The 27939-nt window shown below is 45.2% G+C and overlaps 1 protein-coding gene across 1 annotated transcript in view; it reads right to left on the bottom strand.

Annotated features, from left to right (window-relative positions):
* ATP10B (ATPase phospholipid transporting 10B (putative)) overlaps positions 1-27939 on the bottom strand; it is a 96010-nt gene that overhangs the window by 30318 nt on the left and 37753 nt on the right. The window contains exons 7-14 of the mRNA XM_012807795.1: positions 25611-25738; positions 23519-23771; positions 22222-22460; positions 11511-11702; positions 10014-10614; positions 7029-7138; positions 4939-5065; positions 1379-1563 (exon numbers count right to left, since the gene is read on the bottom strand). Of these exons, the coding sequence (XP_012663249.1) occupies positions 1379-1563; positions 4939-5065; positions 7029-7138; positions 10014-10614; positions 11511-11702; positions 22222-22460; positions 23519-23771; positions 25611-25738 (1835 nt within the window). The remainder of the gene's footprint in view (positions 1-1378; positions 1564-4938; positions 5066-7028; positions 7139-10013; positions 10615-11510; positions 11703-22221; positions 22461-23518; positions 23772-25610; positions 25739-27939) is intronic.

Below are 27939 nucleotides of genomic sequence, written 5' to 3'. Positions count from 1 at the left end.
AAAGAATCAGCGCAAACCGAATTTTCATCCCAAGCAGAACAGGCAGGCACAGGGATCAAGCACTCAAGCAAGCTGAAAATTGCTTCCTTTCCTCATCATAATATTAAAGCCAAAGTTTTTTTTTTTTCCTGAGATTATTTTCATTTTGAAAATTCACTGGAGTTTAATCTAATCACAGCACCATCCGTGCACCTGACAGGAAAGTCAATGATTTTTCCAATTCGTCTAAAAGGGCTTCGGGCATTTTTCAGTCTATCCTGCCTTTTTGTTTTTAATTATGGTCTACGGTTTCTTCATGGAATAAAAAGTAAATATAAACCTTCCACCCCAAACTTCTGTTTCTGGGTCTAGAGCAGCCTCAGACAAAACTTAAAGGAAAGAGGGAGGTTGCAGTGTCCTCCTGGTCTCTGTCTCCCGAGGTTTTCTTTTCCCTGTGTTCTGCCTTCTTCTCTGTCCTTTCCCAGGGTTCCCGGGGCCTCCAAGTGCCCTCTGCCCGCCGCCTCTCGTGCTGTTCTTGTTGGGCTCCATGACATCCCACCCCTGCTGTCTTCTGACGGGAGCACACATCTCATCAGCCCCCTTCCATCTTCATTAGCCAAGAAGAAGGTGGAACTTTGCTTTCTGCGGTTTTCATGGTGAAAATAGACTCTTCCTTCTAAGTAGAAAATCGCATTATAGCTTTGAATTTGCGTCTTCCGATTTCCCAGTCTTGCCTCAAATCTCACTCCGGCCGCCCACACGTAATTCTGACTGCAAGTTGCAGTTTCCGGGCTCGGCTTCTTCATTCTTCCTCTCTCCCATCTTATCACAACGCACTGGCCTCCTGTATTACTATTCCCTTCAGGATTCTGCCATGTGACAGACCCATTCAACATATACACTGCTGCTGAAGCTGTAAACTCAGAATAATTTCAATTTTATTGGGACTTTTTCAATGGGTGAGTTAATCTGAAGTAGCAAGAAACTGACAATTGAGGCTCTATGAGCGACGGGGTGGTAAGATGTAAATAGCACTAGTTCCAGACTTAGCTCCCTTCATCAGAACCAGTGTGGTGAATCTGGGTAAGTGATGTAGCCCCAGGGATCTTCAGTTTCCTCATCTATAAAATGGGGAAATGGGACCAAGGGTAGAATGTAAGCGAGTAAAGCTTTCTACTAAGCAGCGTGAGAGGTAATAGGAAAGAGACCAGTCAAGCACGTGTAAGGGTTAAGTGGAGGACACTGGGTGGGGTGGCTTCCAGGGCTCTCCAGGCTCCACGATTCAGTGTTATCTTGGGGGTGGGGTGCTTGCCCAGCATGCCTGAGTCCCACCTGTAAGCCCATCTCCTGTGGGCTGAGACTGCTCTGTGCTTGGATATCTGGCCCCTCCAGGCCTCACCTGATTCTCTGTGTTGATGGTGTACACGGTGTCCGTTTGATCTAGCAGTCTGCAGGAATAGGCAATATTGACGGCTGTCTCCTGCTTGTCTCCAGTCAAGACCCAGACCTGGATCCCAGCCTCCCGCAGAGCTGCGATTGTGTCTGGAACTCCTTCCTGCAGCCGATCTTCGATCCCCGTTGCTCCTGGAGTGACCAGAGACACCAGAGGTCACACTTATGGTAAAAGGACAGCTGCTTAATTTCCTCAAAGCTCCGTGAAGCCAGGCAGTGTTTCTTAGACATGGTCCCTGTGCTAGGCTGTGCTAGGCACCCAGGACACAACAGTGAACCAGATAGAGCAGCTCTTTACCCTATCTGAGTTCAAAGGTTGTTGAATGAGTATGAATAACTGGTCTCTATGATGACAGAAGGTCAGGGTGCCATGTGAATATACACCAGGAGACCCTAACTTCACCTGGAGGACCAGGGTGGGCCTTTCTGGGCAAGTGCAATTTAAGCTCAGACCTGGAAGATAAAGCCAAGAGCTGGCACAGGAGAATTCCAGGTAGAAGGATCAGGCACGAATGAAGTGCCCAGAGGTTAGAGTAGAAGACCCCGAAAGGGAGGTGGAATGGGGTGAGAGATGAGGCCGGGGCGAGGGGGGAAGGTGAGGACTCCTAAATCATGCAGAGCTGTGATAGGGCCCAAGGGATTAGCAATTCACTGGGCAGCAAAGAAAGCTATTTAAGGGTGTTAAATCCGGGACTGACAGAAACAGCTTTGAGTTTTGAGATCATTATAGAGAATAGATTGGAGACTGGAGAAAGGGGATGAGATTCAGAGCTAACAGCTACTTAGGAGGCCGGGTAAGAGTGCAGAGGAAAGCTGAGGGCTGCCTGGAGCAACAGGAACAGAGCCGTGGGGGGACTGACATCTGTGCCCTGAGACCTGATGCCAGGATGAATAGGGACTCACAGTTAACGATAATATTCTTGGAGGGAATTGAACATGCAGATTCCATAATTTTTGAATAATCTCAAGCTTAGCATCAACCCTGATGAATATATATCCCCAAGTATTGAATAGTTGCTAAGAGATTAAGCGAAAATAAATCTGCATTTCAATTGAGATTCATTTCAGACCACAGACTAAATGGCTATACCCCTCTCACTGTGAGCAGTAGCGAGGCATTTTGTTTCTTTTGATAATCCAGAGTGACAAAGGGTTGGCAAAGCAGCTACATTGGCTGCATATTGAAAAGATCATTTCATATTTTGAGGCCGTGCGAAGGCAATGTAGCTTTTCAATGGTGTGCTGGTTTGTTGGTGTCAAGATTGTTAAGATGAAATCTCTTCTCAGCTCAGTCCTCCCCTTTCTAAGCCACCTTGAGGGGAGAAAAAGAACCTCTCTCTGTGGAAGTGTGCCTGCTTTGCATTGCAGGTTTAAAGGTGCAGCTAAACAACCCCATGAAAAGTCTCATCTTCCCTTTCATGGGCTAGTCTGGAAGGTGAGATTCTGAAGCTGATTTATATTACAGGGAGGCAGAGTGAAGGAGAGAGAAGGAAAAACACATTTATTTGTGTGAAAGAGAAAATGAAACAGGAACGTTGTGAAAGCCTTTCTCAGCCAGGGGAAGCGACAGGTTCTAACAAGTGTGTTCTGTTCCTGCAGAATCAGCTGATGATCACTGCTCACAGATGAAGACCAGGGTGCTGCACCGAAACCAAAGGCCCCCCCCCCGGGAGGCAAGAAGAGGCTCAGGTGCCCTAATGGCGTAGCTTTCTGGTGGTCTCATGTGTTGGACCAAGTTGTCCAGCCTGGCCATCCTCTGGTTCTTGTTAAAATGAATTCTCATAACCAGCCTGAAAGGTGGCCTCTCGGGGCAGCAAGAGAAGGTGTCTGCAGCCAAGACAGAACCAAAAGGCTAAAGGAAGCAAATTCTCTCCCTGGCCATCTAGCCATCCTACTAAATCTTGTTGCTGCCTTTTATGTGTTAAGACATCACTGTTTACAGCGACCTGGGGTCTTTCCCCTTGAACCTCTGCCAGGTTGGGCAGTTCGAGCAATGTGATGAAACCAGAGGAGAAGCCCAGGCTCAGAGGGGTAGAGGTCTGTGTACCTGGGCCCAGAGCATGTCACCCCCAGGCCAGCACCACCCATGTGGTCAGGACAGGCTGCTGGGGCACTGCCCCACCTAGATCTTGCTTCAGAGGTATGAGGAGATTAATCCTGATCATTAAAGCCTCCCCTCTGCACCTTGGTAATACTTTTTCTCCAACAGACACAAAACCTCTTAACTGGTCTCTGTTTCTCTTTCCCCCAGTGCAGCTACCTACCTTCTGCACAGCAGCTGCCAGAGTAACTTTTGTAAAGCACAACCTGTCCCCACTTTCATCCCCGGGCCTTCTCCAACTTTTAGCCTATGATTTACATGGCTCTTTGTAATCTGGGTCCAGCTGACCCCTCTCTCCTCACATCATCTCTTCCCTGTACCCTGTGGTCCAGCCCCAGCCGACTTCTGTGTTTCCCAGCAGCCAGGGGCTGCTTCTGGGCCTTCGCTCGAGTCCTTCCTTCTGCTCAACAAGCTCCTTCTCTTTCTCTAAATCAGTGTTTTTTTTTTTTTTTTTAACCTTTTTTTTGTCTCATGGCACACTCAAACCTACAGTAAAACATCTATGGCACACTTAAATTATGTTGATCAAAAAAAAAAACAAGGGTAAGAAAAAGAAAATATTTACTGTGCTTTGAACTTCGTTCAAAAATAATTTAGTTAGGGTGATGCCTGTGGCTCAGTGAGTAGGACACCGGCCCCATATACCGAGGGCGGTGGGTTCGAACCTGGCCCTAGCCAAACTGCAACAAAAAATAACTGGGCATTGTGGTGGGCACCTGTAGTCCCAGCTACTCGGGAGGCTGAGGCAAGAAAATTGCCTGGCCCAAGAGCTGGAGGTTGCTGTGAGCTGTGTCATCATGGCACTCTACCAAGGGCAACAGAGTAAGACTCTGTCTCTAAATAATAATAATAATTATTATAATTTAGTTAATAATCTTTGAACATTTTCGCAGCAATCCTAAGATCCTCTAATGGCGTGCAGTGGCATACCTGTTGAAAATCACTGCTTTAAGTTAACAGCCTTCCTAAGCTTGTCCTGGCCCCCAGGCTAGGTTGGCATCTCCTGCTTTGCGGATCCAGCATTCTCCTAGACCCCGAGCTCCAGGAAAGCAGAGTCTGAAGCTGCTATTTCTTGTTGTAGCCCTGTTCCCTAGCCTGCCCCTTGGTACACAGCAGGTGCTCAACAAACACCGGAATGAATGGAGGAGTGTGCTGTCGAAAAGGAGCCAAATTCAGAGGTTTTCTCCTGAGGGGAGTACAGAAATGCTCCCAGGGCATCCTCCCGAAGCTGCGGAGTCTGGGCTGGGTATCCACACAGCCCATTTATGCCAGATACCTAGAAGGGCACCCCAGGGAAGGCTGCTAATTGAGACATATTTGTAGCAGTGTCAGAATCAGAGCCAAAAACTCCCTTCCTAACTTGCCACATTCCTTTTTTCATGTAATGAAGACTTATTTTTAGCTACCAAGTAAGGTGAGTCGATTCTCCAGATGCTGTGCTGTCTCCATTAGAAGCTCATCGCGGTTTTCGAGGGATGCCTCGGCTTCATGCCGGAAACTGGCCCATCTCCGGAAGTCCTCTTCACTTATGACCTACGGGACAGGAAAAGGCTCTGCATCAACCTCAGGTTGGTCAGCAAGAGAATTCCCTCACCCTTCTCCATCTGCTGGGCCTCCTAAGGGCCTGTGTGAACCTCATTACATCATTTGATGGGGTTGCTCCTCCTTGATTTTTTTTCTTTTTATTTCAATGCCCAAATCAGTGGAGATTGATCTTTATGTTCCATTACCACCAAACATCCATTGAGTTCTTACTGTGCACAGGGCACTGGAGATGATGAAGAGAGAAAAGGTCCCTAGATGTTTGGGCTTATATCTGATGGAAGGCTAGAGATAATATCCAAGCACAAAATTTAAAAGAATAGATCATTTTGGGCGGCTCCTGTGGCTCAAAGGAGTAGGGCGCCAGCCCCATATGCTGGAGGTGGCAGGTTCAAACCCAGCCCTGGCCAAAAACTGTGGGAAAAAAAAAAGAATAGATCATTTCAAGGAGTGCTATGCAGAAAATAAGGGTGATGTGGGGGATGTAATGGGGCAGGGGAATAACTGTGGGGGGGCTGCTTTCTGATCGGTGTTCAGTCTCCTTAACAAGGTGACATTCAAGCTAAAGTTCAAACACACGAGGGGGTCGATCATGGGGAAGACCAAGTGCAAAGGCTGTAAAACAGCAATGGACTTGCCCTTCTTTCCATTCCTTGAACAGATCAGGTGTGGAAAGATTGAAAGCAAGGTGGAGAAGGTTTAGAAATGGGGCTGGAAAGAAAAACAGCAGCCAGATCTTGCACAGCCTGTCACCCACCCCACCAGGCAAGGTGTCCCACACTTGGAGGTCCCTGAGAGCTGGCAGAATCTAGCTAGCGGCCACCTCTTCCTCCATTGGAGTTCCACAGAATTTCCAGACCCTTCTGCTGGCATTTGCATGTGTACTGTCTCTTATAGCAGGGAAGGATTCTTTTGTCCAAGGATCAAGTATTCCTTAAGTCCCTCTGAATGGTACTTTCTTTGTCTTTTCAGGAATGCATAGTATGTGGCATCTTAGGGGAGGCAAAGCATGCATGAATAACTTCAATGGAAAGTAGAAGGTGGTAAGGATATAATTCCAATTCATTGGAAGGAGTCATTGCCGTCCCAGACATTGTATACGTGTTACCTTAGTTATGCTCCATGACAACTGCATGAGGTAGGGAGGATTAGCACCATTTTATAGATAAAACTCAGAGAGGTAAGGAAATTTGCTTAAGGTCACATATCTAAAGGTAGTGATACTGAAACTTACACCCAGATGGGTCTGGTGGGTACTCAACTTCATTACTGTATTCAGCACCATAAAAGAGATGAAGAGCCTAGAGGATGCCCATCATAGCATCCCTACTACATTTTACGTGCCTCTTTAGATGCCTTTGTTGTGTAATTCACACCTCTTATTGCCTACCTTTCTTTCAGGAGCTGCAAAATCAAAGATCTGCAGAAAATGAGGTGGGTGATATATATATATAATCACTATACCCCAGACCATGGGCAGTGCAATAGGGAGTGGTGGGGCCTATGGCTAACTGCAGAACACAGCTGAACACACCCTTCATCAAAGGAATGACTGCCACCTAGTTGTAATTGATGCAGCCATTCAAAAATGGAGACAGTTTGCCAGATCCTCTAAGAGAAACCCGAACTCTAGATTTCTATGGTGAATATAAAAAAGTTTCCAAAATTTAAGTTCAGGCAAAGAATACAAACTTTAAAAGGATCCTTTGAAGGCAAAATTATAACTTAAATTGTCTTCTGAGTTACCCATCACACATACAATGAAAAGCAGGGACTGAGAAAGCCACGTTGGTATGGGACCTCTGCTCCAGCTAAACTGTCAGAGAACAGCTAATCCTGAAAATAGTAAAACAAGCAACTCTAAGGGTCTTCTATAAAGAAAAAAAAGATAGAAGCAGGGTTAAGGCCGTTCAGCAATGACATTAGCAGCACATCTGGAAGAGTTTGTTCTGACCTTCTTGGCGATACACAGCGTGCGCAGGCCGTCTCTTGCATACAGGTCCAGGTGCTTTTGGGTCCGGGCTTGGGTTTTCTTTAGCTTCTTCTCCAAATCAATGTCAGTCACTGCCAAATGGTCATTGTCCCCATGAGGCCATGTATGAATGCTTAGAGATCCCCATCCCCAACACCCCGGATCTTCCCAGCTGACTATATTTGCTTCAGAGGAGTCCCCTTCACAGCTGGCCCTAAAAACACAGAGGAGCTCTCCTGGCTGTCATTTCCCCTCTCAGGGATAACTCCAGGGCCTTCCCTCACCTGCTCTCTTTACCTTGTCATCAAAAGCCTGGCTGGGAAAAATGCTATTTAAGGAAGGTGGGTGGTCTAGGGGATACTGTTCTCAACCTCTTGTTTGCAGGAGAAGCATATGGGAACTTAAATAATAGAGATTCTCAGGTCTAGTTGAAGCCCAGCTGAATCGGGGGACCAGAAGTTTAATCATTATTGTTACCTAAGGTGTTTTGTGTCACCAGCCAAGCCCTGGATGCCACCTGCTTTCAGAACCTGTTCTCTCTGTCTGAGCTATTGTCTTCTCTGTCATCTGCGTCAGTTCCTGTAACAAATAGGATCCCAGGACTGCTCCAAACCTGGATCACAGTAGTTAAGTTCTTTACCACATTGGGTTTGCTGAGTAGGGTTTTTTCTATGCAAGAAATGATCTTAGGAAAAACATTTTTTTTGCACTTCCTATAAATCTAGTGTGAAAAATATTTCAATGTGTTGCTCAAAGCCCCTTTTGTGAAGTTCTACATAAGTTCCTGTCAGAAGTAATTTGTCTTTTTCTCTTGAAACTTCGATTCTTTTATCTATCTAAGTCTATAGTATGAATTTTAAGCCTGGGTTGGCTGGTGTGTATGTGTGGAATCGATGTCACAATCATTGCCTTTGTCTAAGCTGCCATAGGTATTATCACTTACTAATCGTAGTGATTCGTAAAGCTGAGCTTGGAAAAGGCTTTAGAATTTTTATTTTTAAATTTAATGAGGACTGGATTGAGATTTTTAGAAGGAGTAGTAATGGCCATCATCTGTGTACCTCATTCATCCCTACATTTAATGCAAAATTAAAAATATATATTTTTAATGTAAAATTTATTTTTAATTTTATATTTCAAATTAACATGAGGGTACAAATTTTTAGATTACATTCTTCTCACTTCCAAGGAAAAGTTCCAGTTGTAAAGGAATCCCTCACTCAGGGGGTGTGGTTAAAAATATAATACTGAATAATGAGTAATTATGGGGAAGCTGAATGAACTTCTGATTTTTTTCTCATGGTACTACTCTAAGGCTGTTTTTATGTACCTAAACATCCTTTCCAGGCTTATTTTAATAATGATAGTATTTGTTTAAATGCGGATGGACCCTATGATTCATTTTTTAGGTGCTCCTGTTTTCCAAAGCCTTAAACATAGTCTCCGTTTGTGCCCGGTCTTATTGAACACTATTTACAATATTTTATTTTCAAAGGCTCCAGCTCCTGAGATTAAACATTTTTTTTGTCTTCGATTTGCCAGACTTCATCTTCTTACTCAGGCTGCCAGGAACCTCAGTGTCAAATCGAGTGTCCAAGCAGCATAAATATTACTAAGCCTGGGGTGATTCCTCCCGCTCCCATTCAAAGTTTTGCTTCTTAATTCTTAGAGCAACATAGCGTATGTGTCTTTTGTTGGAAACATCTCTAATCTGTTTTGCCACCAGATGAAGAGCAAATAAAGAAACATCTCCAGGGCGGCTCAGATGGCTGCTACCCAGGGATAGTCCCCTTAACTCAAAAGCATTGAATTCAGTTGTCTGCCAGAGTCTGGGGATAAAGAGAACTAATTAGCTCCCTTCCCATTCTAAACACTAATCAATCCCCATGAACCTCTTGGCCCTGATCCACAGCTGATAATGCAGGAGGCACAGGGCTGCCTGGGCGATTCTAAAGCTTGGCTGGAATCTACTATCCTGGGAGAATCATAACCCCGTAACTGTCTTCTTCTTGTTAGCAATCAGGAAGTGGCTGCACACTCATTCATGCTGCTCCAAAATTGGACACTGATATGTAGGGACTTTGGAACATTTTTTTGGCTCAATGTAAGTTTGTGAAAATCCATCTGGGGGAGGCTGGGGAAAAGGATGATAAAGAAGGACACCTGAGGCTACCCAGAGTGCCTGAGCCCAGTGCAGAATTCTGGCAACATGAAACAAGTTCTGAATGGAAATTCAGAGTAGCCGGGCTCAAGCTGCGTCTCCTAAGTCTCTCATAGGTTGAATTGGCCTCTAGCCAAAATGAAGAGTTAGGACCACAGCGTGTTCTAGGGTATTTTACTGGACATTCTTGTGCAAAAATTTGTGTGTGGATAATCCATGTTTAAATGGGTTTGGACCAAATTGTATAGGTAGGGGTGGCGCCTGTGGCTCAAAGGGGTAGGACGCTGGCCCCATATGCCAGAGGTGGCGGGTTCAAACCTGGCCTGGCCAAAAACTACAAAAAAACAAAACCAAAACCAAAACCAAACAAACAAAAAAACAAATTGCATGGGTACTTTGCACACTGCCTGGGTGAAGGACACAACCACAACTTGGATCTTAACCTTACAAAAGCATACTACATAACCTAACCATGTGCCACTCTCTTAATCTGAAATGTTAAAAATGGGTTTGGAAAACTAGAAATTGGAATCAATAAAGGTAAAGATGTTTCTCTGCTACAAGACTGTATAGTCTTTAACCTATACAGGAGAATGGACGCTGTGATTCTCCAGGTTAAGGAAACGTACAATGTAGGGTGTTTTAAGGATCTTGCTTTGAAGAGAATGTCTAGTGGGCCTATACTCCAGCTGGGCCCTGCAGGGCCGGTGACATTTTAACTTGAGTTCCTGATCAGCCTTGCACACTGCCTCTTAAACTCCACATGCAGCCCTTGGTTTCCAGAGCCCCAATGAGGCAGGACTCACCGCTGGCTGGGTCTTCCAGCAGGTCCATGATGACCGAGTCAGCGCCCTTGGTGTAGACAACGATCTCCCCAGTCAGTGGGTGCCTCACAACCACAGACATTCTCTTCCTGACAGAGTCAAAGCCCAGGGTACAGAGGAGGTCAAAGGTGAGGCAGGTGCCCTGGGGCAGGCGGACAGTCACCTGCTCAGGTGTCCGGGACACCAGCGTGAAGCTGTAGGCATGGGCAGCATGCACCAGGGCTGCCTCATCAGGGCTCTCAGCCTCATAACAGAGCTCAGGCCCAGCCAGGCCTGGAGCTGGGGTTTCCAGCTCCTCCTCCAAAGATGCACCTGACCCAGAGCCCAGGATGTCGCCTTGGTCCCACACGCTGCTCCTGTAGCCGCCATCGGTGGAGTAGCCCCCACTGCACACAGACGAGTCGTCTTTCTCATCCGAGTCCATGGTGGGTGCATTGGCTCCCAGACTTTCCCCAAGGTCTGTGTCAGAGGGTGCAGTGGACGAGAATGATTGGCTGAGGCTTGAAAGCTTCAACCTTTGGAAGAGCTGCTGAATCTTCTCTAAGGACATTCCCAAAGCCTTGGTTGAGGGTGGGATGGTGACCTTGTGGACGAAAGAGGAAAGTAGAGCATTGTTGTCACTGTTGGAAATAATATCAAGCTGTCTGCTGCAGAAGGTGAAAGCAATTTCACAATAGGTCGACTATTCAAGCCTTCAGTGATTGTGGGAAAATCTCTTCTCCTCTATGGGCCACAGTTTACCCAACCATAACATGAGGGACTTAGGGCAGAGGGGGTTTGGAGCCTGGGTGAGCCCTCTTGTCTGGGCTTCATAGACACAAGTTGTGCCACACACGGTACTTATTCCCATCCATGTCCCCACAAGGGAGCAGCTTGGCTGAAAGTTTGTGGAAAATTGAAGACAAATCTACTTTTACTAGGTTTCAGAGTATAATTCTACATAAATGAGCATCCAGCTGCATTATTTCCAGGGGAAGAACATCACAGTATTGATTATTTTGGACTCCTCTGTAAAAGCAGATAGCAGTGTAACAGGGTATACTGTACTGTCCCACTGTAACAGTATTACAGTCGCACAGATAGTTCTGCCATGCTTTAAATGTCCATCCTTTGTTATGTCCCTCACGTTATCTGAGCCACCACTTTCTTACTTGCTAAAGCCAAGCATGTACCTCACAGAGCTGTTGGACTGTGGAAGTTAAATGATAATACAGGTAAAGTGTTTGGCATAATGTCTGGCACGTAGCTGAGTGCTCAGTAAACATTAACTCTTACTAGCTACCCTGCAGACAGACATAGTTTGAAAGCTACACAAAGAGCTCATAGATAACATTTTTTCATTGTATTTAAACATGAAGAAACCAACCCAGAGAGGGTAAGAGATCTGTTCAAGTTCTCACAGTGATGGAACGTGACCCAGTGGTCAGGACCCAGGCGTCATGTCTCTCCTCTCCACTCCCAACCTTCACCAGTCCTTACCCTCTGCCGGGGCTCAGTGGTTGTGGACACCATGACGGAGTTGCAGATGGTTAGGGCAAGGAAGAAGTCAGCAATGGAGGAGGTGGTAGAGAAGGAAGGTTTGGTGGCTCTGCCGTCTGACAAAGACTCCAGCCACAGGGCAGCATCTCGAACCTTGGTCAGGAGGTTTTTATCTGGAGTCACATCTTTTTCCTGGAAGACAAAGGGCCTGAGTGGGCACCTCTCCTGAGAGGACTGGGAAGGAAGGCCTGTGGCAGATTCTTTGCAGGAGCTGGGAACAGATGGTACACTCCACACTGCAGTCTGTATCCTGCACGGTCCCCTCTCCCACAGGCCTGCTCATTGCTGATTTTTATTTGATTCCTTCTTGCCCCTCAATCGCACTTGTCCATCAACTACCAGTTCTTCCCTCCCAGTATCTCCCCACCATTTATTCCCCATTCCTGCTGCTTCCAGCAGTGCTCAGACCCTCTGGCCCTCGATCTCTGGTTTCTGCTTTAGCCTCTACCTGATGTTGCTGCCTCTCACCTTTTTTTTAAAAAAATTTTTCATATGTATGTGAAGCACAATCTTCCTAAAACCTCATTTTCCTCCTGATACCCTTGACCTGAAAACACCTTCAGAAGATCCTCATTGTCAGCACAATCAGCTCATCGACATCTAGATTCTTTCTCAGTTTGTGTCTCCACTCCCAACACTCCCCGCGCAGACGCTCAGCTCGGCCCGGTGTGTTCTGTTTATTGCCTCCTAGACACACCTCTCCCTCTATGATCACAGCCTCTCCTGTCTACCAGAAGCCTGGCTAGAATTCAATAACCATGGGAAATCCCACCTGTCCATGGATCATATTCAATTAATTCTCTCTTTTTTTATTACAGAGTCACACCGATGGTTCTGCCATGTTTTAATTGTTCTCAACAATTAATTCTCTCTCTCTTTTTTTTTATTGAACCACAATGGTGGGTTCTTGAACTCAGGATGTTCACAGAAGTAGGTCATATAAGGTGATCATGGAACAGATGAGGACATTTAGGGATGGGGTGCTGTGAGATCTGTGTCCTACACTGTCTAAAGAGTGGCAACAGCTCTGCCAAGTGAAATATTCCAATGCTGGTTCAATTGGCCAAATCTCCTGATGTTTTGACATAAAGAAGAGATAATGCATAACCCATTTTTTTTTCTTTTTCTTTTTGTTTTCTCTTTTTAAATCTCTGGGATGACATAACTTATGGGTTTCCAATTTTTTACCTCTACTTAGAAGTTGCCACTTGAACCATCCCTTTGGAATTCTCTGCATATTGACTTATATCTTCTTTTATTATTTGTTTGCTTATTTATTTATTTTCTCTCACTCTGCCTCCTCTGTTCCCCATCCCCAGGGATCTGATGCCCTGACAGCTTCTCCCAGGTGGTGAAAACTCAAAGACCCAGAAGCACTGAAGCAGAGTGGTGGAGGCAATGGCAGCCATGGCCCTAGGCTCCTGCCTACCTCGCTGGCATCTTGACCTACATTTTAAATTCACTTTTCTTATTCCCATGTTTAAACTCCCTAGAGATACAGTAAAAGCCTCAAAGATAGAAAGTTTGTGTTTTCCATGAGGCTGTATCTTCTAGAGCTCTAACTACGGCTTTGTTTGAAGCAGACGCTCAACACACACCAGCTCTCAACAGTTAGATGTGACAAAAGCCATTTTGCAGAGAAGCTTGCACGTAAGACGATTCCTGTCAGAGTTCAAGGTTCACAGATAAATTATAGTTTTGAAGAAAATGAATGGTTGAAAAAGATAGACTGAGGGAATCTTGATTGATTCCTGCAGTTGAAAACTGAAGGCCAATGAGTTTGACAAATAAGAATCTAAATTGAGATTAAAAAAAAATATCTTACAGGAAAAAGCATCCTCAGACTGTTTTTTCTGACTGCCACATGCAGTGATTCCCAAAGGGGTGATTCTGTCCTCGCTGGGGCTGCTGCGGAGGGGAAGACACAGATACATCCTGTGGGAGTGGGGCACATTCTCTTCAAGGGTCCCCACGTCTAATGGGGTTCTCTCCAAGAGTCAACATTCACACCCCGACTTGTTCATACTATCTGAAGACAACTTCCAGAAAAAAAGTCTGCTCATCACAAGGAAGAGGGCCGATGAGACAGCGTCAAATCTGCATTTGCTTCCATCGCCTTGTGAGCAGTGACGGTGAACTGTCCATACAACGTGGAGTGGTCGTTTTGGGAAAGCTTGGGAAGAATGCATATGTTATCTAGCCTCTCTGGCTTTGAGTACAGTCCTTCTTTCCTTCCTTCCTTCTTTTCTTTACAAAGTCTCACTTTGTCACCCTTGGTAGAGTGTTGTAGTTTACAGCCCACAGCTGCCTCAAACTCTTGGACTCAAGTGATTCTCTTCCTTCAGCCTTCCAAGTAGTTGGGACCACTGGCACCCTCCACAACACCCAGATATTTTTAGAGATGAGATCTTGCTCAAGCTCAGGCTGGTCTCAAACTCCTAAGCTCAAGTGATCAGCCTGCCTCATCCTCCCAGAGTGCTAGGATTACAGGTGTGAGCCACTGTGCCTAGCAGAATGCAGTCTTTGATAACAGGAACTCACATGAGTGAAGCTCTTCCTATCTTCCCAGACAATATCAGTTCTATCAGCAATCCCCAACCTTTTTGGCACCAGGGACTGGCTTCTTGGAAGATAATTGTTCCATGGGCCAGCAGGTGGGGTATGGTTTCAGGATGGTTCAAGTGCATTACTTTATCTGTGTTATTATTACATTGTTAATGTATAGTGAAATAATGATACAACTCAACATAATGCAGAATCATGTGAGCCCTCAGCTTGCTTTTGTGCAATTAGAAGGTCCCAGTGCTAGTGTCACCACCACAGCTCTACCTCATATTATCAAGGATTAGATTCTCTTAAGCAACATGCAACCTGGACCCCGCACGTGCACAGTTTACGGTGGCATTGGTAGTCCTATGAGAAGCTCATGCCGCTGCTGGTCTGACAGGAGGCAGAGCTCAGGTGGTGACACGAGTGACACGGAGTGGCTATAAATACAGACGAAGCTTCATTTTACCTAATAGGCCATAGATTGTTACTCCAGGGACTCAGGGACCACAGATTTATATGATCTTGCCGGATTCTCACAGTCCCAAATTGAGATGAAACTAATCTTAACTTAATTGAAACCCAAAGAGATAGGCTGCTTTGACCCATGTTCCCCAGTGAGTCAGCGTAAAGCCAGATTCAGAGCTCTGATACCTGGTCTGCTAGTCTAAAGTTTTTCTTTTCTGTGGTCACGGTAAAATGTTTTCTTATTAATAATCTATTAATCCAGGTTATAGGGTCCATTTAGTGCTTGCCATCAGTTCACCAGCATCATTCCAGGAACCTTGAACCCATTTCTCATGGTAGTGAGAAGCTGTTCCCATGGTATTTGTCTCTCTGAGGACATCCATTATCTCACTGCATCCCTGCAGCAACCTTGTCTGTCCAGGGCTGTCAGCCTCTCCATCTCTTTATTCCATCTGAGGAAACTGGTGCTAGGGAAGTTAAGTGTCTTGCCTAAGGTCACACAGTAAGTGGGAGGCATTTCTCCAGTTGATTCCAGATAGTCTGACTTAAGAATTCATGCTTTTAACTCCCACACAAGGCAAGTCAGGAGAAGGAAGGGGACTTAGAGATGTACTGCCAGCCAGGGTCTTTAAGTGTCTGGTATCCCACACACCATGAGTGGTCTTCCACACCCTTAAGTCTCAGCATATAGTCCATGAGATTCTTCCTTTTTCAAAGAATAGGTGCTTGCTTTTCGGGTGTGGGAGCACCGCGTGAATGGGATGGTGTTAACCCTCACTCAGAGTTAGAGAACAAGCTCGGAGGCCATCAGAACCAAATCCCAGTTTTTTCTGATGATGAAACTGAGTGCCAGAGAGGAAGTAAGGGAAGTGCTTGAGATTTCACATTGACTTAGGGCCAGAACTTGGACAGCTCTCAGACCACCTGACTCCCAGCCTCTTACAATGCCCTGCTGCTTTGCTCTAAACTATGCATTATGAATTTCTAAATGGTAACATAGTTAAAATTAGTTAACACTTATTTATTCCATGTTCATTTATCCTGGAGTCTGTAAGTGCTGTGAGGGCAGAGATTGTCTCTGAGGGCTCCATGGTGCCTGGCAGATTGCAGACACTCAAGATATTTGTTGAGTGACTGCTACCCAGGATTCTATCTCACTACTGTTAAACTCTTGGCATTTCTCTGTCAAGAGCATATCTATGTATTCTTTAATATATAGCAATGCATTAAAAGAAAAATTTTTTTCTGCAGAGGGTCTACCTCTCTGGCCTCAGCAGACAGCCCAGCCTGCAGGTTCCAGGAGCAGATGTCAGCTGAACTTTACTGGGTCACCAAACACCTGCCCTGCGGGACGAGGCTCATCATGATTCCTTTAGCTCCAGTCCACTGGTTTCCCATATGGTCCATTAACATTTAAGAACGTGCGCCTCAGAACACTAAGAAAGAAAGCAGTGTCCTCGCCCACGGCTGGCTTTTTGAAGAAAAAGAAATACAGATTTGTAGGGCTACCTGTTTTCAAATTAGAACTTTGTGGCAGCAAAGGTTGCAAGTCTTTCTAATGCAAAACACCTGAAGTTCATACAAACCTCTTCGAGGGAGGTGATTTTCAAGCTCTAACTATACCCTCGAGGGTCTTATTACTATCATTAGAGTTCACTTACTGAGATTGTACAGCAAAGTCAGGCACTGGGCACGTCCATCATCTAATCATCATAATGGCATTGATATAGTCACTAACATTCTATTTTAATTATGAAGGAAATGAAGCTCATCGAAGTTAAGTAGCCTGTCCAAGGTCACAAAGTCACACATGACGTGTGGGGATTTAAATCCAGCTCTGCCTGATGCTAAAGCCTGAACCCTTCAACCTTATGCCAGCACCTCCCAAACTTCAACGTGCATACGAATGAACTGGAGTTCTTAGTAAAATGTGGATTCTAATTCAGCAAGTCTGGAGTGAGGCCTTAGCATCTGCTTCTTCGATAAACTCCCAGGTGGCATTTATGCTGCCGGTCCAAGGACCCCAGACTGAGGAGCAAGGGCCTATGCTACATGCTATCCTACTGCCCCATTGCTTTCCTGGTTGGGATGTGGTCCAACCCCAAAGGCTGGGAAAAGTAGGCCATGCCCCATTGTGCCGTTCTCCTCTCAGTTTTAATAATAATGCACCCAAGTTTATACCCATCATTGATTGGGTGCAGCAGTTGAGCCAGCCTTGGAAATAAATAGGAATCCTGGTGTCTGGCCCTGGAAGAAAACCCTCTGTGGCTGGTTCTTGTGTCTCCATCGCCTCATTCTCCCCTCCCCAGCTTGCAGCTTTCACTTCAGCTCCTGCAAAGAACCCCAATTCTCCATCTTTCTTTCCTCCCTCAACAGCCTGCACTGCTCACCCCCTCCCCACTAGATGGTCTCCTTGTATCTCTGATTAACATTTCATCTTGTCTTAAAATTCAGCTCAATTGCCAGGTCTCCAGGAAGCCACCCCCTCTCACAATCCCATGCCCCAGAATGATGTCACTGCACCTCCTCTAAACTCCAGGGCACGTGTGCACCCACACATGCCTGCAAGGACAGCACAGTCCTGTACTCACTGGTGCTCTTCTTGCCCCTTCATTGGGCTATAATCTCTTGAAATCTGGGTCAATGTCCTATTAGACTTGACGTCCCCAGTGTCTAGCATAGTATACGTCATAGAGTGGTTGCTCTCTGAATGTTTGTTGACTGATTGACAGACCAAATAAATTAAAGTTTCTGCTAAAGAAATGGAAGGGAGCCAATTCTTCTGTTTGTTGCTGGTGAGGGTCTCAACTGATACAACATTCTCAAAAAAATCAATAAAAATAATACTGGCCAAAAAATCTTGGCCAACTTTTCAATTATGCTCTACGAATTAATACTGCAGAAAAACTCACACATGTAAAAGCAGATGATGATGGTTCAACTATCTCACACATTCTAATGGCCACTAGTGGAAACCAGAGGAAGCCCTCTATTGAATATTTACTTGTCTGTCTACACATAGGAGATATTCTCTGAGATTCACTAGGTTAATAAAAAAGCAAAGTCACAAATAGTGTGTATGGTACATGTCCATCTGTGGTAAGATGTGTGTTCATGTGTATGCCACATTCGTGTGCCTCTGGAAGGATACCCAAGAGCCCGTTAGCAATGATTGTCCCTGAGATGTTGGGAACAGAGAAGACGGGTGGGGAATGCTTTCTTCCCATCACATGGCCTCTGGTTCCTTTCATAGACTTAACTCCGTGGTGTGTTCCAATCCTGGAAATAGATTTTCTTGGTTGCTGGTGAGCTGAGGCTCAAATGTCGCTTGAGGTAGTGATGTTTTTGTGTGGCCTGAGGTAGTATGACCTTGTGATATTTGGCTTGGATAAAGAACGAGAATAGGTCAATGTTAGTACATTTTCACTTATGTAGAAGCACATTGTTAGGGTAAGGTTTTCTCAAATGGGACGTAAGCCCAGGAGGGGGAAAACCTCAGTAGCCCAGAGAGAGAAGGGAGTTTCCCAGATCTTGCCAGATCCCACTTCTTGTGAACAGTGTCCCTGTAGCTGAACCCTCCACTCCCATTTGGGACACTGGGGACCAGGAGAAGCACAAATAGGTCTCACCTGTTATTTCCCTGTGTGCTTCTATCACTCCCAGAAAGGTTTTGTATGGTTGGCTGATTGAATTGGGGCTCTTATCTAACATTACAGTGGGAGTGTGAGCATGTGGGCTGTCCCGCCAATCTGGAGCAGACTGGGAGTGCTGCAGAAAGAAATCTCTTCCAAAGAAGGAAAGGAAGGCCGAGGCTAGGGAAAGGAGGCAGAAGGCCAAGGACACCACCGTTGCTCCTCTCTATCACATTTTCTTTGGGGGGAAGGGATGGATATTTATAGATGGGAGTGGTGGGGAAGTTTGGGGGAGTCTAGCTGGCCCCCGTGCAAAGTTTACAATTAGGAAGATACTCTTTGGCCTGATGGTTCTGAAAAAACATTCTCTAAGTGACACTTTTAAACCAAGATTCTTGGCTCAAATCTTGGCTGCTTACAGATGAGGATTAAAAAAAAGCATTTCATTTTCCATCTGCCAGTACTATTAAACATTGGCTCAGAACTCGCCATTTTTATAAGGCTATTACTCCCACCTCCAAGCTACAGGGTTTATAGCAGGCAATGAGGCGGTAATCACTGATGCTTCCTTATTTTTTTATAGTAAAAGAAAAAAAAAAAAACCCCTAGATTTCATTGTTGTTGCTCTTGTTGATTCTTGTTTTATTTTTGAGCCAAGGACTGGTTTCTGTAGAATGTGATTAAATGCTCCCTGGGGGTTTCAGAGGCAAGTTCTGTCTGAGTTCACAAAGGAGAGGTAAAGCACTGGTGGTTCCAAGAGATAATGAGCCCCAAACTGATGCCAGATGGCCAGGTGGGAGCAGGCGGGGGGCAGGTGGGAGAGGGGCAAGCTTAGGGCCTGCCAAGGGTGGGTGGGTGTGGGAGCTGAGGGACCCTGCAGGGGCTGCCACAGAAGCTGTCTTGGGATTACTTTAAGGATCTGGCTGCATCCCGAGGAAATTGATGGGCTGGCATGAGAGCCCTTAGGTGGCATAAATCACACCCTTCAGCTAATGCCTTCCAAGCTGTAGGAAGAACCTATGAGCCAAACGAAGACTTTCCTGGAGGGGCAATGGTCTGCTCACAGAGCTTCTCAATCTTGGCTGTTCACTAGAATCATCAGGAATAAAAATAAGAATGCCCAGACCCTATTCTAGACCAAACATACCATCATCTCAGGAGAGAGAGCTCAACAGTTACAGTCTATGAAAACTCCCCATTGCCCTCCATGATGTTGATACGTGAGTGAACATTCGTTCAAGGCAGACAGCTTCCCTTTGGAAAGATCATTTACAACTTCTATTCGGTATCTGTCTACCTGGAACACATGGTTTTAAGAACAAATCCTCAAAATAAACTCATGAGCCTGAACGATCATGTTCATCTTAACAATGGGGAAGTTGAGGCTTCTAGTTCAGTAAGTTCACCACAGACACAGAGCTCACCCACGGGGCAGCTAAGAGCTAACGCCTGGGGCTTTGGATTCCCAAATGTGCCTAAGTTATAGTTTGAAGGGATCTGGCAGGTGTTATTTGATCTTTAGAATGCTTGCTGAGAATTTTAAGTAAAGAATGAATATTTTCAGTTGATGGAAGAGAAGTAGAAAGAGGGTTAACACGTGCTTAAGGTTACCCAGCAAGCCAGCAGCACAGCTAAAATCAGAACTTACATTTCCCGACCTTCAGGCCAGTGCCCTCCCTAACAACTACCCAAGGATGCTATTGTCCCACTAACCTCATATTTTCAAGTGGCCAGATTATAGAACAGTATACTTAGCTGGTGATAAGAAGAACCGCTCACCTTCTCCACCTGCCCAGGCAACAAGAATTGGGTCTAGTGTCATTTCCTTATTGCTCCTGAATGAACTTTATTAGACTTGCCTTTGGAATTGCCACCCGGAGCAGGGTGAGGACATTCAGAATCTGGAAACAGCTCCAGGGTAGGTGTGTCCCCCTCACCTACTATCAGTGAAGGGCCCTGCATACCAGTTACACTGCCTGCCTCAGGGAGGTCGTCTTTCAGGGCTTCGGGGATTTTTCAGGCTGAACAAGGGGCCGTGAATTGATGTGTCTTAACTGAGATACACAAAGGAAAGCTTCCTTTCTCTTTCCCATGGTCTGGAGAAAGACATTCTCAGGCACATGGGATGCCAGCAATACCTAGAACTGGAAGGTGCAAAAAGACATATGGAATCTATGCCTAATAAGAATTCAGGAAGGTCATTTAAAAAACATATGGGAAGAGAGCTGGGGGAGGTGCGTTCTGTTCATAGGGAGATGAATTCAATTAACAAAGAGAAAGACTGGCTAATAGACATGTCCTGTTGTTATCTCACTTGGGAAAATCAAAAGGAAAAAAATCTCACGAGTCTTCCCAAAGGCATCTTTGGATCATTCCACTTGTGTTATTTATGAGGATCGTTTGTCTCAACACACCCTGCTGGTTTTATCCTTGCTAATGCTGCATTTGTGTGCATGAGAATAACACAAGAAAGTTAACTTTGTACTCATCCAGTGTTAGATGAGTAACAACTTAAAACACAGACTTACAGCATTTTTCTTTATCACAGTCAGAAAACACAGTCCTGGGTTATGAATACTAAGTAGCAATATGAAAAATCCTTTTCATGGCATGCTAAGTTAAAACAAAAAACCCTGGCACCTACAATTGATGTGTACCATGATTGCAAATAATGTTTAATATATATAGTTGTGGGTATGTGTGTATTCAAAACAAAAGACTTAAAGGAAATTGGCCAAAAGGATCATTTTTATCATCTATTCCCATCTGTCAGTATGTGTCTTTTGTTCAAGATAGCTGGGCTCCCTGTGGCCTTTTCTGCAAGTGCACGAATTCCAGATGATGTATTCTTATGTTCTCTGGAGAAAGAGCATATGCATAGGAAAGAGGAATAGGCCAGTAGTCAGAAGGTCTAGTTTTGGCCTTGACTTCTGAGGAATGCTGTGTAATATCAGGGGAGGAGCTTGGCTTCTTCACTTGCTACTTGGATGTTTATAGACGGCTGTCTTAAAGGATCAAACGTGAAAGGATGCAGAAAGTCCCAGACCAAATTCACAAACCTGAATGCCCATCAGGGCCAAGAAGTTAACCTACGGTAATGACACAGGCTGGTTAATTTTGACATAGATATTCTTTGCTTTACAACTATTTAAAACTCATTTTTGATTATCAGCAAAAAGCATAGTCTCCCATTTTTCTTTAAACATAAACCCTACAGGTTTATCTTCTGTTTTTCTACTTTGTAGAAAGATGGGCATAACAAGTATTTCTTATCTTTCCTAATTGTATAATCTTTCTCTGTCTCTCTCTCAAGGTCTTGCTCTGTTGCCCAGGCTGGAGTACAGTGGCACGATAGCAGCTCACTGGAGCCTTGAACTCCTGGGCTTGAATGATTCTCTTGCCTCAGTCTCCTGAGTAGCTAGGACTACAAGTGTGTGCTAACCTGAATGTTCCTATGTTGCTTAGGCTGCTTTTGAATCCCTGGCCTTAAGTGATCCTCCCATCTCAGACTTCCAAATGCTTGGGTTATAGGCATGAGCCAGTATACAGTATTTTTTTACAATTTAAAAAATGCATAACTAACATGTTAATGGCTTTCAGCTCAGAGGTGGGATAAACAGAGAAGGTGGCGGGGAAGAGGCCGTGAAAAACTGAACATGGCTTGCCCAGTCTAAGTGGCGCGGACTCCTCAGTTCAATCCGGTTATTGGCTTGAGGAAATGCTGGCTTAGTGTGTAGCATTTTTGCAACTCCATTTTTTAAAGAGAAGCCAGAAATCTTTATGTTTACACAAAATCTCCTGATTGCTAAACATTGAATATTTCAAATGGACAAATATTGCTTATGCCAACAAAGAACATGTGTGGACTACATACAAGACCAAGAATACCGGTTTGAGAGCTCTCCAGGGTTTGTACAACCTTCTCTCCCACATCCCAGTGTCCTTTCCCATCTCTTCCTACCACAGAATACTTGCAGTTTAAATAGGACAAGGCAGAGACTTACTATGGAACTGCTGAAGGCCACAGCGGGCTGGGAGTTTTCATAGTGCCCCATAGACCTCTGTCGGGAGTGGCCCTGGATGGGCACACGGGCACTCTGGCACCTCCTCAGAGGCTGGGCACTTTTTTGTCCTCTCATAGTTGCTGGGCCCTGGACCCATCTGGCTGGGAAGGACAGGCATTGGTATTGGGTCCACTCTTCACTGTCTGAGTCCAGCTCCTTCGGGGTCTCCAGTCGCTTGGCTGCAAGAAAGGAGTCCTATTATTGCACCAGTTGGAAACTGATCGGGCCATGGTTGGGTGACCCTTGACTTGGGGCCAGGCAAGAGCACTGGGTGAGGCTGCTCTGGAGAACTGGCAATGGGGCTGCTGAGACTAGGGAGAGACGGATGCAACTAAGTCCTGAAGATTTAAATCCTGGCTCTACTGCCTACGAGTTCTGTGACTTTGAGCTTTGACTTAACCCGAGTCTCTATTTCCTCAATTAGGGGTTTTAAAAAAACACCTAACTCACTGTGTTGTCTTGAAGATATAATGATATAATGTGTTAAAGTGATTGGGATACTCTAAGTCTCGTAATTGTAGCTGTTAGCATTATTAAGAGATTAGGAGCTTCCACATAAATAGTCAACTGTCACCATGGTAAAAGGCATAGAGCAGTCTATAATACTCCCGCCTCTCTCTTTCTCCGTCCTTCTTACCCAAAAGGATGCATGTTGATCTCTAAGAGAGAACTAAATTCTCTGAGTTACAGAACTTAGTTAGAAAGTGTATGGGTGGCTGAGGGATTTCAGGCCATCTTAATGGGCCACCTACAGGTAACAAGTCTAGGCATTTGACAGCCCTATGACCCAAATGCAAAACTGTCTCAGGGAAATCATTTTCTGGATCTGTCAAATCTGAGTGTGTGCCTAGACCTGTTTTGACATGTCTGGTAAGGTAAACCGAGAAATTCCTAAACCTTACTTGTACGATTGCCACATAATGGGAAATGTTTCCAATCTGTTGTTCGTAGGTAAAAATCCTACCTGGATTTTTGGTATGATACCAGGTAAAGTTCAATTGGAGGGGCACCATGTATGGGATTGCTTTCCAGCCTTTGTGAACAGATGAAAGTTTACAGGTAATTGGAACAGCACTGATCAGTGACAAGGAGGACACAGGGATATAAGAAGCAACTTGACAAAATGCCACACAGCCTCTTTGGGGAGCCAGGATTGTGTCTGTCATCTCCTGTTCTCTCAAGAGAGCTAAATGCTTTCTTTTCAGAAGAGGGATGGAGGCCTTTGGAGCCCTCGTACCATTTTCCTGGTGAGAATACTCGCTGCCCATGATGGTGCAACGCCGAAACACCATCTTGTTCTCTGTCAAGGTCCCCGTCTTGTCTGAGAAGATGTACTGGATCTGACCCAGGTCTTCAGTGATGTTGAGAGCTCGACACTGAATGGATGAATCAGTCTCTTCATCATACAGGTCAAGGTCATTGTGCAGGAAGAATACTTGCCCAAGCTTCACCAGCTCAATGGAGACGTACAGAGAGATGGGGATGAGCACCTGGGGAGAGACAGATTCCCACTGAGTCAGAGACCAGGTGGTTTCCCACTGTAGGACCCTCACTAGCAGGTAGAAGACAGCCACTTCCTGGATCACAGGGTAGACTTCCTCTCAGAAATTAAAGGTCAATGACTTCATGTCTCCTTAGGAATTCTTAGGGAAAAGCAGTATGCCTTCTTCACCCAGCAGTGTCTGGTGCGAGGTAGGTACCCACTACTGGTTGTCAGTGACTGAGCTGGGAGGGAGAGAGGGTGCTTTAAGGCCTCTTCTCAGAGTTCCCAGATTTCCCTTGGTTGGATGTCTAAGCCACCTACGGCTGCCACCCCCTTTTCTAGGTACTCAGAATCATTGCTGTTTCTGCTCACCGATTTGATACTTTACGTTTATCAAGGGCTTGCTGCTCTGAGTCCTGGAAATGGGAGTCAACAGAACAAAACCCCTGACCTCTGCTAGTGACAGTAAAAAAAGAAATATTTATCAATGGTGGTAAGTCTTTCCAGAAAGAACAAAGAAAAGTAAAGAGGGTAGAGCGATGGGAGGGAGGGGCTATAAACCATGACCTTTGAGTAGACACCTGAAGAAATGAGAGTGTGAAGTTATCTGTGGGAGGAGGTTACTGGCAGAGGAAAGGCTGAGCATGTCCCTGAGTGGGGAGGAGGAAGGGGAGGAGGATGAGGAGGAGGAAACAATGTCAGGGAGGGGGTCAAGGTCCAGATCACTTAGAGCCATATCGGCCACGGTAAGGACTTTGAAGTGCATGTTGAGTAGATGTGAAATCATTGGAGGGTTCTGTGGGGAGGAAGGGGATAATTTGATTCACATTTTTAAATAATTATTCTGCTAGACGCAGGAATGAATGAATGAAAAAGGTTCACCAATAAGAAGACAATGAAACATCCTCAAATAACGCAAGAAATCTAATGTAGATGAAGCTTCATTAAAGCAAAATTACACTTTACTCACCTTTTCAGAGATTGTTACTTTCTTAGAATGAAGATTTTTCTTTTATTTATCTTTTTCCCTTACTGCCTCATCATTTTTTTTAGGTGCTATTGTTTTTATTTTTTTCATTTATATAGGGCCAAGTTGGTTGTCTTTCATTTCAATCTATCAAATGTTAAAATACAAATTTGAGGTTTCGCTCTCTCAGTGTTTGGGGTGTGAGAGTTCTCTTTAGCTCACTGTGCTACTTCATCTTTTTTTCCTAGGTCATTAATGTTTTACCTGTTCTCTATCTGAAAAAGGAGACAGGCACATGTGTGTCATTGCTTCAATCTTTTTTGCTTGTTTGTTTGTTTGTAGACAAAGTCTCACTCTGTTCCCTTGGGTAGAGTGCTGTGGCATTATCGTAGGTCACAGTAGCCTCAGACTCTTGGGCTTGAGCAATCCTCTTGCCTCAATCTCTTGAGTAGCTGGGACTATGGCACCAACCACAACACCCAGCTAGTTTTTCTATTTTTAGTAGAGACGGGGTCTTGCTCTTGCTCAGGCTGGTCTTCAACTCCTGAGCACAAGTGATCCACCTGCCTCAGCTCCCCAGAGTGCTAGGATTATAGGTGTGAGCATCATGCCCAGCCTACTGCTGTCATCTTAAGTGGAAGAATATGATAAAGATTTTCTTCTAGCTATTATCTAGGGGACAGGGTCCTTTCCATATCGTGGGGCTAATCTTGACATTACCCCAAACGGGAACTTTCAAAGACACACAGAAAGCAATAAGCATCCCCTCATCTCTGTCTAGTCAGTTTTTCTTAGAGACTGAACAAATTTTTCTTTATTTTGCAAAGCTTTAGGGGTATTGGTCACATATCTTTTTAGGCCTCTAGTTAGGCTTCCTACCTGAAGCAGGATGATCATTGTGAGGAACATGTAGACACCCTCAAGGGCAAGGGGAAGGAAGTTGCCATTGGTATCTGGAACATCAAAGGGAGGGTGCTCTTCAAAGGTCCCATTCCAGAGGCTGTGACCTGAGAGGGGGCAAAACCAGGGATGAGACAGAATCTCCACTTAGTCCTGAATTTGGTCAATTACATCAGCCCTTGACCCATTCCAAGAAGTGAGTATGCTTTGGAGGACTCAGCCTTCTTCCGTATGACGTAGCTTGGTGAGCACATGTATGTGAGTGTGCACTCATTCAGCTCCAAAGTGGTCCTTCATATGCCCTCCACTTCTATCCCTAGGCATTAAGTCTATTTTACAAGAGGAAATTGGCATGGGGATTATTTATGTTTGGATGGAGTTCTATTCAATAGGGATTGGAAAGAGAAAGGGACATGTACTTCTTAAAACTGTATGGTGGGAAGTGCATGGCTGGGGAATCCTGACAGATATGTCCCCCAATTTCCCTTCTCCCATCCAATACCCATCTTCCCACCTATCCACCCACCCACCCACCCATCCACCCACCTATCTACACATTTATCCATCCATCTTTCCTTACATATTCACCCCTCCCTCTAGCCAACAATTATTAATTCAAAGAAGAGGCACTCCTAGTTCTTGTCCTTGAGGTGTTCCTTTCCATTAGGGAGCCAGACATAGAGGGGCAAACCTCATGCAGTATGAGAGCTGCTATGCAGAACCTGGAATGTCATGAGAGCCTACTAGAAAAACACCAGATGGAGCCTGAAGTCTCCATTTCCTTATCTGCGAAGGGAATAACAACTCCCATTATCTGAGGATTATGTAAGATGAAGTTCATCCAGCATCTACTTTAGAGGTGACGAACCTCAGTGTTTTTGTCTTTTAATTAGTAATAATATTTTCCATATAGGATTATTGTGAGAATAGAACGATCTAATGTGTGAAATGCTCTTAGCTTCAGGGTAAGAACTCCCAGGAATGAAATGCATAGGGAACAGGAGGTTGGATCAAATGCCACCATAAATGGCAGAAGAACGGAGACCTACGGACATGAAGGTATTTGAGGTAATAGAGAGCAACTGGCTAAGGGCCAGTGGCCTTCAGAGGAGCAAGATAAGAGTACAGGAAAAGCCAGGGAAGACTGCATGAAGAGGGAGGACTCGTGGAGTCCTGAAGCCCAGGCAGGTACCGGAGGGTCAGGAAGACCAGAGGAGAACACTCCGGGCCAGGAAAGAAGAAAGATAATCTTTACAAAAATCAAAGTAAACATGTAGTCAAGAACCATGGGATGGCTCATTGGAGATCTTTTACCTCCCACGGGGCTTTGCTTTAATTAGATGCCAACAGAGTCCTGTTGGATGTAAGAGTTGTTATTCTCAGAAAGAATAGAATTCTGCCCCTCCCTATGAACTTTCTTTCTTTATTACTTTGGGAATCTGCCAAGCCAATTCAGATTTGCTGTGTCATATCTCACTCAGCAACCTTTTAATCATTAATTTCCTATCTCGGGAAACACACTGAGGTAATCTCAAATGCCCTTTTAGCTCGGATACGCTGAAAAATCTGCCCTGAAGCAGAGGCAAGAGTTGCTGCGGCGTCTCTGGGGATGCAGAGGTGGCCACGTGGGTGAACGTGCAGGTGGGGGATAGTGTGGGGCAACAGTTTTCCTGGTGCTTTCCAGGGGCTCTCCTTACAGTTGTGAGCTACCCTCAAGGGGGCTGCTATTAGATATACCTGGGGAGCACCTTCATTAAAAATTCCAGGCCACCCACAAGACTAAATCCTGTCATATTCATTGTAGCGGCATAAAAAAACCTCTCTGAGCCCCTGGAAACTCTTAGCCTTCAGATGTCACCTTTCTTTTTTAACAATAGCAATGACTACAATTTCTTTTCTTTTTTTTTCTTTAAGGCTACAATTTCTAAGGCAAGTAGCAAGCAAACACCATTGCTGTGCATTAGTCCGGGGCTGGGATGGGGTTCTGGACTCAGCACATGAGTTTTTCCTCTTGACTGTCCCTGGGGCTGTTTTAGGGGTCCCCTTTGCCATCCAGAGAATTATCCTTAGAGTTAAGCTGTAAAGGGGAAAAAGGGGCCAGAGCTCCAGTGAGGACCCCTCTTTGCCTACACTCTATGGATCAGCTTAAACAGCTCCAGATCACGTCCGTCTCTACCTCCTATCATGCTGAGGTCTCCATCTTTGGTCTTACTCTTCTCTCGACACACCAAACAGCCAACTGCTCCCCTGCACAAAATGATTCTCCTTCTCCTCTGTGCTCTCTCATGCTGTCCCTGGGGCTAAGAGG

Source organism: Otolemur garnettii, unplaced genomic scaffold (genome assembly GCF_000181295.1).
Source record: "Otolemur garnettii isolate 467f Iridium unplaced genomic scaffold, OtoGar3 scaffold00003, whole genome shotgun sequence".
Lineage (NCBI taxonomy): Eukaryota > Metazoa > Chordata > Mammalia > Primates > Galagidae > Otolemur > Otolemur garnettii.
This window is presented reverse-complemented; position numbering and strand designations above follow the sequence as displayed.